This window comes from Trichosurus vulpecula, chromosome 4, assembly GCF_011100635.1.
Source record: "Trichosurus vulpecula isolate mTriVul1 chromosome 4, mTriVul1.pri, whole genome shotgun sequence".
In the NCBI taxonomy this organism is placed as follows: domain Eukaryota; kingdom Metazoa; phylum Chordata; class Mammalia; order Diprotodontia; family Phalangeridae; genus Trichosurus; species Trichosurus vulpecula.
Genome location: NC_050576.1, coordinates 191,378,183 through 191,390,528, shown reverse-complemented (window position 1 = coordinate 191,390,528; position 12,346 = coordinate 191,378,183). Strand labels below are relative to the sequence as shown.

Sequence of the window (12,346 nt, the reverse complement as noted above, 5' to 3'; positions counted from 1 at the left end):
CGACCCCTTTACTTCATTTTGAAACACTCGCTTTGTGACACTCTTCCATGATAATTTTCTTAAAATCTAAGTCTGTGCTCCCACCAAGTCCAGAAATCAATGCTGTGGAATGAAACTGTAAAATACTTCCAAGTAGCCAGGGAAGGGAAAGAAAAGTTTAGGGAAGGATGGAAGAACCTGGGATTTTTCTGTCAAAGACAAATACAAAGAAGATACTGTATACATCACTCTTCAAGCTGGGGACTTTTTTAAGTCTCGAATTTTATTTCAGGAAAAAAAAAGATAAGAAACATCTGTTATAAACATTCTACGGATCTTGGGATATAGAATGTCATGTAAACACCTCGGTTCAGCCCCACATCCCACCTTCACAAACAGCCAATACCCACCTTTTCTTCTCGTCAAGTTTGAAAAGAAACTTGAAAAGAAAACCAGTCTTTTGTTAGAAAAGAGAACTCTCACACCCCACCAGTCCCTCCCCACCCCTTAGGCACGCACTTTTATTGCTTTTCAAGCAGGCACACACTCACATACATGCTCTAAGTGACAGTTCGTACCAGGAGTTTAGGTGGTTCTGATGCGGGGATAAATTGGGGAGGGGGCTGGTTGAGGGGGAAGGCAGGGAATTAAGGGGCAGTTTGCTGCCGGTGGTTCGACCTCTTATCTTGCCCTCTTCCCCGCCCCCCCCAAACCAACTCTCATGGGCAGAAGGGGGAAGCCGGATGATTTTCAAGATGAGGATACCCTTTTGTTGAATAAACCCACACTTCACAATGCAACTGTCCAAACTGGGGGGTAGGGTGGGGGTGGTGTAGCTCGTCGGAAACAAAGTTAAAAGGGAGAGAGACTCTTGCATTGGCTGGAAGGGAGGCTGGGAGAGCAGGGCCATTCCATACTCTTAACCCTCCGATCCCCCCACCTTTTTTTTTTTCCACGTCTTCATCTGTCTTGGTAGACTTCCAGGAAGAGAGAGGAGAGAGAAGGGAGAGAACGGAGGGGGAGAGAGAGAGAGAGAGAGAGAGAGAGAGAGAGAGAGAGAGAGAGAGAGAGAGAGAGAGAGAGAGAGAGAGAGAGAACAAAATATTCATCCAAGTCTTGTCCGTTAATACAGAACAGCTTCCACAGCTCGGGCGTCAGGGGAAAGGCTCACAAAATTTGACTTTTACAGAAGTTCAACTGCAAGAAATCCCTCACAGCCAACAAAAACAGCATTCAGTCTTGGTGGCTCCTCCGACAGGCCCAGCCCTGCCAAATCACCAAAAACTTCGTACCTTAGAGGGAAAGGGAGGGTATCAAAAAAGGGGTCACCTTGCCCCCCCCCACAATTACCCAGCCTGCGGTGTCTCTCGCTGGTCTTTTTTTTCCTTTTTTTTCTTTTTAAATATAAAATATATAATTAAATTTACAAAGACTATTTACAGTTTTAATTACAAGCCTTGGGGGAAGGGTGCAAAAAGTTTTTTGGGGAAAATACGACCTAAAAAACCCAAAAATGGTTTAGATTTATTTTAAAAAAATAAAATAAGTTTGTGGGCCTTCCCCACCCCCTCCCCACTCTCACCCCTTGGTCAGAAAGTCACTCTTGCTCACACCCTGGATCCGCACTTTCCCCAAGGACAGAGGTGGGGGGGGGAGGGCTGGAGAGAGGTGAAGAGGGGGAGAGGGGCAGGGATGGGATGGGAGGGAGGTGCGGTGTCCTCAGACGGTAGTCTCCCCGTGTCTGCTGTTAGTGAGCCGGGTGTAAAACTTCCTCCATGAATGGAGAGTCTTGCCAGACCAGATCCAGAATCCCGACGTGATGCCCACGATGAGGGTCATGAGGTATTTGATCATGTAGACGGTGAAGTCGGGGGACATGCGCGGGGTGTACTGCAGCGGGCACGGGATGGCGAGACTCTTGCAGTGCTGACTGACCCAAGAGCGTTCCCAATGCTCCCGAAACGCCTGCTCGTAGAAATAGCAGGCGATGACGATGGTGGCCGGTACCGTGTAGAGCACGGAGAAAACACCGATACGCACCATGAGCCTCTCCAGCTTCTCGGTCTTGGTACCATCGTGTTTCATGATAGTGCGGATACGGAAAAGGGACACAAAACCAGCCAGCAGGAAAGAGGTGCCGATGAACAGGTAAACGAAGAGTGGCGCCAGCACGAAGCCCCGCAGCGGGTCCAAGCTGTTGAGTCCCACGAAGCAGACCCCGCTCAGCAGGTCGCCGTCGATCTGTCCCATGGCCAGGATGGTGATAGTCTTCACGGCTGGCACAGCCCAGGCTGCCAGGTGAAAGTATTGAGAGTTGGCCTCTATGGCTTCGTGGCCCCATTTCATACCAGCGGCTAGGAACCATGTGAGAGAGAGGATAACCCACCAGATTGAGCTGGCCATACTGAAGAAGTAAAGCATCATAAATAGGATGGTGCAGCCCTCCTTTTTGGTGCCCTGCACCACCGTGCGGTAGCCGTCGTCAGAGAAGCGCTCGTTGCAAACCACCCGCTCCTGCAGCACGAAGCCCGCGATGTAGGCCACCGACACCATCGTGTAGCAGCCCGAGAGGAAGATGATGGGCCGCTCGGGGTACCGGAAGCGCTGCATGTCCACCAGGTAGGTGGTGACGGTGAAGAAGGTAGAAGCGCAGCAGAGCACGGACCAGGTGAGGATCCACAGGCGGGCAAAACGCGTCTCCTCCTGCGAGAAGAACATGGAGCCGTCTGTGCGCGCCGGCTCGCAGGGGGCGGCGCAGTCCCTCTCTCCCAAGAACTTGTAGTTGAGGTAGGAGGGTACTTTGAGTACCCGCGGGCAGTGGAAAGGGTGCTCCAAGGTGGCATAGCGTGGGGAGCCTCCCCCAGCGCCACCACCGCCTCCGCCGCTGCCGGGGCCTCCCGGGGTGCCGCCTCCTCCAGGCTGCAGTCCCGGGGGGGCGGTGGTGAGCAGCGCCGGCCCGCCGTCCTCGGAGTGATTCTGGCCCACGCAGATCTGCTCGGCTCCGTGGCGGGGAAAATGCTCGCAGCGTAGGCGCTCGGGCCACTGGAAGCCGAACTTATTCATGAGCGCCTCGCAGCCCTGGCGGGCGCGCTCGCAAATGGAGCGGCACGGTGGGATGGCCTGCTCCAGGACGGTGCACACGGGCGCGTACATGGAGCACAGGAAGAAGCGCAGCTCCGGCGAACACTGCACCTTCACCAGTGGGTAGAACTGGTGCACCTCGAGCCCAGCGTCCTCTTGGTTCGTGTGGCCCAGCAGGTTGGGCATGATGGTTTGGTTGTATGCGATGTCCGTGCACAGCGGAATGGAGATGGGCTGGCAGAAGCCGTGGTCCGGGATGGAGATCCCCTTCTCCCCGTGGAACTGGGCCCGGCCGGCGGCGGGGAGCAGCAGCAGAGGCAGCAACAGACGGGGCAGGGCGCTGGGGGGCCGCATGCTGGCCGCCCCCCCCCTCCACTTTCGGTCACAGGTTTCCCCCCCTCCCCTCGCCCCAGGATCACTACAGCTCCCGCCGGCCGCCTCCTCCTCTTCCAAACTTTTCTCTGTTTAGAAAGTTGGAGAGTAGGGGCGGGGGAGGGGGGGACGATGCCTGCCTACTTGCTCTCCCCAGCCAGACTGAGCCACTGAAGCTGCTTAGCTAGGCTTCCTTTCCTCTCCTCCTCTTCCTTCTCCACTCGTCTATCCTTTCCTCTCCACCCCCCCTCCCAGCCCAGCGACTCCTTTGTGCCTATTCCAGCCCTCACCTCGGCCTCTCAGTTCCCAATTAGTCGGTTTCAAGGGGGCCCCCCGCTTGCCGCCCCGCCCTCTCCTCGGCCCCCCCAAATGGAAACCTTGAAACCGCCCCTGCGGGCTCTAAGCCCCTTCCCAAAATGTACTCTTGGCCAATCAGATTCAAACCCCGGGACCAGCCCCGAGGGCAGGATTGGTCAACCACAACATAATGAGATCAGAAACCAGATGCCAACAAAACTTTCCTCCCCACCCCCCCACCCTTTTGCTTTTTAAAGAGACAAGCTATTATTATATTTGGAGCTGTTGGCCTGGGCCGGGATCTCCCCAGAGTCTCGGCGGCGAGACCCAAAGACAGACACAGGGACAGACAAAGCTATAGAGACCCTAGGCCCAGACCGATCCTCTTTAGGGGAAGCGGGGACTCCATCCAACCTATAGTTTCGGGCCCTTTAAATCTTCTCCCCTACCCCCAGTTCCATTCTCGCTTCTCTATTCTCGCGCCTGAGACTCCCCTGCTTTTCCAGGAGAACTTTTCGAAAAGAAGTTTGAAACTTTCTTTAAAAATCCTGGAACTTTTGGTTTGTTTGAAACTTTTTCTTAAAAAAAAAAACCCGGAATTTCTTCCCGCCCCCCCCCCTTTTCAAGGAGCAAGACCCTGCAGGAGTTTCATTATCTCACCCTAAATATAGATCTGTAGGCTTTTGTATCCCTACCCCCCACCGCCCCACACCCTTAAATAACCCTTCAAGAAATGGGAGCCTGTCTCTTTAAGAGGCTCTTAAAGGGGCCAGGACTCAGGGGCATAATTGCCCCGTAGCTAGCACAAAGAAACCCATTATGGTTCTCTGTGTACCGAGGCTCCTTAAAGTGAGAAAACTCGGGAACTCTCCGGCTGGAAGGTGTCGAGTTCTTTCTGGGTGGGGGAGGGAGAGAGGGAGATGGGGGTGGGGGGGAGGTGTTGTAACTCTCTCCCCCTCCCTCCTCACTCTCTTCCCAAGTGAATTTTAATTGTGCAAAGGAACGTTTAGTTGCATTTACAAGGAGGTCTTAATCGGAGGTCAAGGGGGGGGGGTGTAAGGGGAGGGAGGGTGGTGAGGAATCTAGACACTAGCAGAGGAGAAGAGAGCTTAGCTATGGGGGAATTTCCGACCCCCCTCCTACTCCCTCCCCCCGGTCAACTTTCAGGTACTTTCTCCTGGGAAATGAGGGCTTTGTTTAACCCCAAACCTTTGGGAGCTTGGATGCATTAAAAAAGGCTGGGGAGGAGGTGGGGGACACTGCCTCCTCCTCACTCTCCTGGGGGCCTCTCACCTCTGGGCCCTCCAGCTGCGGTTCCCGCTGGCCGAGGAGAAGGGTTTTCTTTGATTTCTACTGCTTGGGTTTTTAATTTGAAGAGGTGGGGGGGGAAGGGGGAGTTGGGGGAGAATGGGACATTTGCATGTAAATCTCCCTTGGGGCCTGGAACTGGATGATGAATCAATTATTTCTATTGTCTCCCCCAAAGGGATGGGGATTTAAAAAAAAGAGAAAAAAGAAAATTGAGTTTAGAAAGCCCCTTTGCTCCTCTGTATGGGCTAAAGCAGGCCCTCTCTGCCTGGTGTGTTGTTTCCTACTTGGAGAGGAGAAAGCCTTTTGTGACAATATCCTCAGCTAGATTCAGGGGAGGCAAATTTAGCAAGGATTAAACTGACTAATAGTTTAAAAAGTCTTCAGATTTTGTTTTTCGTACCCAAAAGTGCGTCGTTTTATGGCCTGAAAGTATGATCAGGCTCCTTTCCCACTCCTGAGAAGATTCCCCTAAATATCGGGGCGGATTCATGTCTTCCCTCCAGTCCAGGATTGGGTTGCCACATCTGTTCTCTCCCCACTCCCCCCTGTCTCCCCCGCTCCCACTCCCTCTCCCCCCTCCACATACCCCGCCTCCCCAGGCTCTTATCTCAACTTCCCTCTGGCTTTTACTCTTAACCCTCTCTTATTCCAAACTCCTTCCCCTTCTAAGAAACCATCCTTTTTTCTTTTGTCCCCTCAGCCTCTCTAGTCTCAACTTATTTAGTCCCCCTACCTCTTAGCTTCATCCTCCTCTTTCCTCTACCCTAACCCCTATCCTCCCCTTTGTCACCGCACTCACACTCGCCCAAATGTTCCCGAGTGTCTTTAATATTTCACAGATTTTTTTTCTTTTTCTAGGACCACTTTTGGGGGCAGAATCAGATTTCTCCTAGAGTACTACTTTGCAGTTCGAAACATCATTTCTAGGCTCCTCCAGGATACTTACAGCTACAAAGGAGGAGGAAGCTGACGCCGGGTCCTCTTCCCAGTTTTATAAGATTTAGAACTGAGAGTGAAATTGAAAAGCAACTAATGGTCAAAAACTGAGGCCGGTTCTCAATACTCTTCCCTCTCTGATGCACTTTTGACATACAGCCATATCTGGCTATCCAGTGTCCTTGCAGGAATCATTATCCACGGTCCACCCCCGAATTGTGGGCAAATCCTGATACTACTCTTTGGGACTACCTTCTCCCCATTCTTCCTCTAGTTAATTTCATCAGCGTCCTAAGGCACATTTGAACTCAGGGTCTTCCTCGTTCTAAGCCCAGTGTGCTGTCCACTGCGCCACCTAGCTTCCCTGGACTCACATGACTAGCATCCTAGATAAGGTCTTCGTCACCTCTTACCTGGTCTATTTCAATAACTTCCTAATTGGCCTCCCTGCCTCAGGTCTTTCCCCTTTCCAATCCATCATCCATACCGAGTACAAAGTGACGTCTCTAAAGCGTAGGTTTGATCAAAGAGCTTCTATGGCTCCCTCTTACCTCCAGGATAAAAGACAAAGTCCTCTGTGTGACTTTTATATCTGACTCCATCTTCACTTCAATTCAGCAAGCATTCAAAGTACCTCCTATGGGTCGGTAATGTGATAAGTGCTGGGTAACACAGGCAATAAATAGCAGAACTGGTATTTGGGGCCAGGTCTTTTAACTTCAAATACAACTTTCTTTCTATGCTGGTTAGGAACATTAATAATAATAACTGAAATTTATACAGTACATTAAGGTTTACAAAACATGTTGCTCAGCCCTATGAAGCACTACTGGTACCCATTCATTTAGTTTTGTAGATGGATTTAATTAGAATCTTTTTTACAAATGATTAGCTTGTGAGCCCCTCCAGGATAGGCACTGTCTTTTCCCTTTTTCTTCGGATCTATCCCCAGTGCTTAGTACAGTGCCTAGCAGACGCTAGGTCCTTAATAAATATTTATTTGCTGGTTGACTGTCTATATTTCCAACTACAGTCTCCCTTCTGAGCTCCAGTCCTACAACTTCCTCACTTCTGGCGAGGGCATCACCAACTTTCAGTCTCCCACGTTGTCCTCCAGGACTCTCTTACTCCACTTGTCTCCAATCAGTTGCCAAATCCTATCATTTCTACTTCTGCAACATCTCTCTAATTTGTACCCTTCCTGAAATCTGCCCTTCTCCCCCTCCCCCCATGCGGCGCCCCACCCCACCAAAACCATTGTCAAGGGGATTCAACCTGGCTTGGTCCCCACCTCAGCATAGACACAGCCCTTCAGGTCCTTTAGGGGCAAAGCCAAGACCCACATTCTGAGTTCACACAGCTTCCATACCTTCTTCCTTGGGGAAATTCAACCTGACAACTGCCTTTCCACTAGTGTAGTAACTTCTACCTCAGCAAACACAGCTACTGAAAACCAAGGAAAAAAAGGTGAAGCCATCAAATTCCTTGACATTCCCAAATGGTTCAACATCAGAAATGGCTATGGCTTTCTCCATGGAAATAACATTAAAGAAGATGCTCCTACACCCTAGGGACTACTGGACCTTTCCATCTAACCTGTAGCTTATATCCGTGGTCCCCCTCCCTCCCTCCTTCCCTCCACCCCATCTTAGAACTTGAGCTCTTTGAGATCTGGTATAATCTTGGTTTTCTATTGGTATTCCCAGAGTTTAGCATAAAGCTTTGCTCATAGTAAGCACTTGGTAAATTTTTTATGCATTCATTTATATACACATAATACAAATGATATATGAAAACTACCTAAGGTGAGTACAAATAAAATGCTACGTAGGGTTCAAGGTGAGGAAGCAGAGGAGGCTTCATGAAAATGATGGCATCCCAGCTGAGCCTTAAAAAATGGGTTAGATTTCAATAGATGGTATTGAGGTTCAGAATGAGCAAAGAACATTCCAAGTAGAAGAAAAGACAAGAGCAAGGTTAGGACATGGAAAGAACAGTACAAGGGAACTGAAAGTAGTATTGTTTGTGGAGGAGAATAGTGCGAGATAAGGCTATCAAGGTAGGGTGCTGTCAGTTGGTGGGGAAGGGGAACCTCAGATGCTAGAAAGGGAGCTTTAACTTGTTTTCTTACATTTGCACAGTTTTCAATTATTTTTTTTTACTACATGCAAAGCACTTCTGCCTATCTTATCTCATATAATCTTACAAAAGTACTCAGTTAGGCAAGACACAGATATACCTAATTTTTAAACTTTAGAAAATACTATTTTTTTATTCTGAATTTTAACACCAAAAAAGAGCATTCTTATACCCACAGAACATAAAAGGAGGATTCCGTATGAAATAATCTTCATTTCACATCTTTTGCTTTTTTTAAAGGCTATATTACATTTTATATGTTACTTTTGAAACTGTCCAATCCTTCTGTTCTCCTCTCTGTGCTTTTAAAATGTTTCAATGGCCCTCTTTTTTTTTTTTGGCATCACCGATGCTAACTTCTTTCCTTCTTCCCTCCTCCCATCATTAACTGAGAGAAAGAAAGGGGGAAAATGCTTGTAACTAATAAGTATAGTCAAGCAAAACAAATCCATTTACAGGGACAGGTCCAAAAATAAATGTTTGTGCACCTTGTGTCCATCATCTCTGTCAGGAGGGAGGTAAGAAGCTTCGTCCACAGGTCCTCCAGAGACAGCCTTGGTGGTGATCAAAGTTCTTAACTCTTTTAAAATTGTTTTTCTTTGCAATGTTATTGTCCTTGAACAAATTGTTCATGCTTACTTCTCTTTGCCCCAATTCATAGCACTTAGGATTCTATCCTTATTTTTAAAAATGGAGAAATCTAGGAAGTAAAGAGATTTGCCAGGGGGTGGGAAACCTTAGGCCTCAAGGCCACATATGGCCCTCTAGATCCTCAAGTGCAGCCCTTTGACTTGGAAATTTTCATTCAAAGAGCCAAACTTGAGGACCTAGAGGGTCACATGTGTCCTCAAGGCCACAGGTTCCCCAGCCCTGGACTTGCCCAAGGTCATATAGGTCCATGGGGGAGGGGGTGCAAAGCCAGGAAACCCTGGTCCTCTGACTTCTGTTCCACCACCCCCAACTTCACAACCTTCCTCCTATACATCAAGCACTTCCTTGGGGAGAGGGCAGAGTTGTGGGAAGGGAGGGAGGGAGGAAGAGAGGGAGAGTGAAGGCAGCTTGTTACTTGTAGGAAATGGATCTTTGTGTTTGGGGTGATCCGTCCAGATTAGTTATTGTCTCCTCCTCACCCTCCCAATCCCCACCCACCCCTCACTTCTTTCCAAACTCTTCCCTGCCCCCCTCCTTCGCAGCTGTATCTGGCTACCTGGACATCACAGAATGTTAGCGTAGGAAGGAAGCAGGTGGGAAGGAAGGCTGGGTTTGGAATCAGAAAACCCAGGTTCAAGTTCCAGCTCTTACATCCTCCTATATGACCTTAGACCAATACTTAACTTGGCTGGCCTTAGATCATCATTGTCAATATCAGCGGCAGCATTGAATTTACATATATGAGATCTGCAAAGTGCTTTGCAAAGATGATCTCATTTTCCTCATTATTCTCACAACAACCTTGGGAGGTAAATGCTAGTATTATCTTCATTTTACACATAAGGAAACTGAGGCAGACGGCAGTTAGGTGATTTGTCCAGGGTCACAGGGTTACTAATTGTCTGAGGCAAGATTTGAACTCAGATTTTAGTGAAGCTCAAGTTTGATCATCTTGATTTTGAAAGCACTTTGCAAACCTTTAGATAGGTGGTGAACACCTGCTATTATTATTATCAGCCTGCCTCTGCTCCAACCCCCTCATTTTAGAGACAATGAAGCTGGGAAATTGTCACTTTCTCCTTAGCCTCTAGAATCCCGGTAGAGATGCAGAATTCACTCCCTAATCCCAGAGGGCATTCAGAATCCTTCTAAAGCTCCCCCCACTTGAAACCCTTAGAGGAAGGACTAATGATTGAATAGATCAAAGATCGTGAGCGTATTACCACAGGACACCCATCTAAAGCTGAAGGCATTTGCGAATGGAGAAACTGAGGTCTAGGGAAATGAAGAGGATTGCTCCTAGTAGGAGTGGTAGTCAGTAGAAGAGATAAAATTTGAACCCAGGCTCTCTGACTCCAAATCCAGTGCTCTTTATCCTATATGGGGTTGGGGAATGCTCTCATCCCTCTCCTCATGTGCAATGAAGCCAATGTACTCCTGGCTCTTGCCTTGCCTCTTGCTGCCCCAACACAAAACCTTCCTAAACCACACATAGATTCTTCCATTTTCAAGTTTCTGTATAGAGTGTTGAAGGACCATCCTGCCGGGTGAGACCACACCAGGGCCAAAACCAGATTGCACAGTTACTTGCTCTACCCTTCCCCCTTTCCCCCCAAAAACCTACATGCTGCCAATCACTGGGCTTTTCCTAAGGAGGGAAGGGAAGGGGGTGCTGATCTCAGATGTTCTTTGCTTTTCTTTATCCCTCCAGCTCCATCCCCAACTCCCTCCCCCAGTGTCCATGGACTGTTAAATGGGACATAAAAGGATTAAGTGGGTAGAACAGATGATCTATTAATTAAGGATCTTAATTAGCCCAGGCCCAGACAGAAGATGCTCAGGAAATGTTTTTTTTGACTCAGGAGATGCTAAGGAAGAGGAAGAAAATGATTGATTATCTGAAGTCATACCCTTGATGACCCAGATTTTAGGTATAGAGCATTTTTTGTTTGTTTTTTGATTATTTGGGGGGAAGGAGGAGTTTGGGCTGGGACCTAGATGCCCTTCCTATTAGTCTGGTCCTAACCTCTATGTGGGGAAAATTATTTGGATAAAGAACTCAGATTTGACCGCCCCATGGATTCCCTTTCCCCAGAATCTGGTGGGCCCAGGCAGGAATGAAGGAAATGAGAAAGCCAGGGGAAAGGGGGATGGGAGTGGGGAGGGGGAGGGGGACCCAAGACAAAGCTCTGCTTTGGGGGTCCCCCCACCACGGATGCTAGCAGAGTCTAGATGGAGAGTGTCTTTCTCTCCTTTATTCTCTTCTTTAACCACTCTCCCTTTCTTTTCCTGCTCTAGATCCAAGATCCTATGATCCCTCTCTCCCCCTCTTCCTTCTCTTTACCCTCTCCTCTGCCAGAATTTCTCCCCCTTCTTTCCAGGCTGGGCCCTCTTTCCCCCTCCTCTTCTTTCTTTCCTGTAACCTAAGCTGTTGTTGGGAGTTGGAGGAGCTGGGCTGGTCTGAAAGGAGGCCCCACTGCTTTTCAGGGAAGAATTGAAACCATGGAACTCAGGGAGGAGGTGGGGGGAGAAGGGAGGGGGATGACTTCAGAAATCACAGGGAACTCGATCTGGGAGACCAACTCTGATTTACTACCCGAGGACCCAGCCTCTCCCCCAACCCCCATCCCCTTTTCTTCTCCTTCTCCCAGTACTTCGCCTTTATAGTAAATGGGGGAGGAGAGATGTTGGTTTCCCCATCCCCCCACCTGAAGCTCTCTAGCCATGCTAGCTGTCCAGAAAGGCTAATCAGGAGATGGTTATGGGGTGAGGTTTGATTGGGGAGAAAAGCTCGGGCTAATCCAGAGGACTGGTAGGTAGTGGGAGGGATCATTGTGTTGAGAATGTAGAGTGGGGGTGCCCCCAAACAAGAGGAAAAAAGATGAGAATTGGGAATGCAGAGTGGGGTAATTCAGTCACTGCCTTCAAGTCATTTTAGTCCCCCTGCCCCTCCAAAAATGAAAAGGCAAGGTAGCAAAGAGGATAAGGTCCCTCGTTCACTAGCCATCCCTTCTTTCCCACCACTGAACAGTGCAGGGGAAGGTGGAATGTGAGCCAAAAGAAGGAAGAAACCGAGGAGGGGAAAAAAATCCACTTCTAACAGAGTCAGATTATTTCCAGTCTAAAATTGGAATAACTGACATCAGCATCATTAATGGGCACCTTTGACATTTTGGGGCTTTGTGACAATATCGGGTGCCATTTTTTGCTACTTTCCCCCTTCCTTTTTTGTCTTCTCTCTCTCCTCCCCTCTACAGTCTCCCTAATTCTAAGATTCACTATCCCAACTCTTCTCTTGTATGATAAGTAGGGTTCCAGAGGTTGTTGAACCCTGATGCCAAGGTCTAAAAAGAGCACAGACTGAGTTATAATGTCTGGGGGTGAATAGACCAACAGTTGAATGGCTCCTCCTGACACCATTCCTATGAAGGGATGGGGGGAAAAAGTAGAAATGATTTACTGCTTTAACAGCATGGTCCAGTGGACAGTGAAGTGGACTAAAAATCAGAAGAGCTGAGTTTCTAGTTTGAGATCTACCCCCTTAACAGCTACATGACCTTGAGCAAGTCACCTAATTTCC

General features: G+C 48.8%; 1 protein-coding gene across 1 annotated transcript; it reads right to left on the bottom strand.

Annotated features, from left to right (window-relative positions):
- Positions 1–1,026: 1,026 nt before the first annotated feature.
- FZD2 (frizzled class receptor 2) lies at positions 1,027–3,620 on the bottom strand. The gene has a single exon (XM_036753440.1). The coding sequence runs from the start codon at positions 3,412–3,414 to the stop codon at positions 1,699–1,701; it is 1,716 nt and encodes a 571-aa protein (XP_036609335.1). The 5' UTR covers positions 3,415–3,620; the 3' UTR covers positions 1,027–1,698.
- Positions 3,621–12,346: the final 8,726 nt, after the last annotated feature.

Excerpts from the sequence above, each read along its gene's own strand:
- FZD2 (XM_036753440.1), bottom strand. The coding sequence starts at position 3,414 with ATGCGGCCCCCCAGCGCCCTGCCCCGTCTGTTGCTGCCTCTGCTGCTG.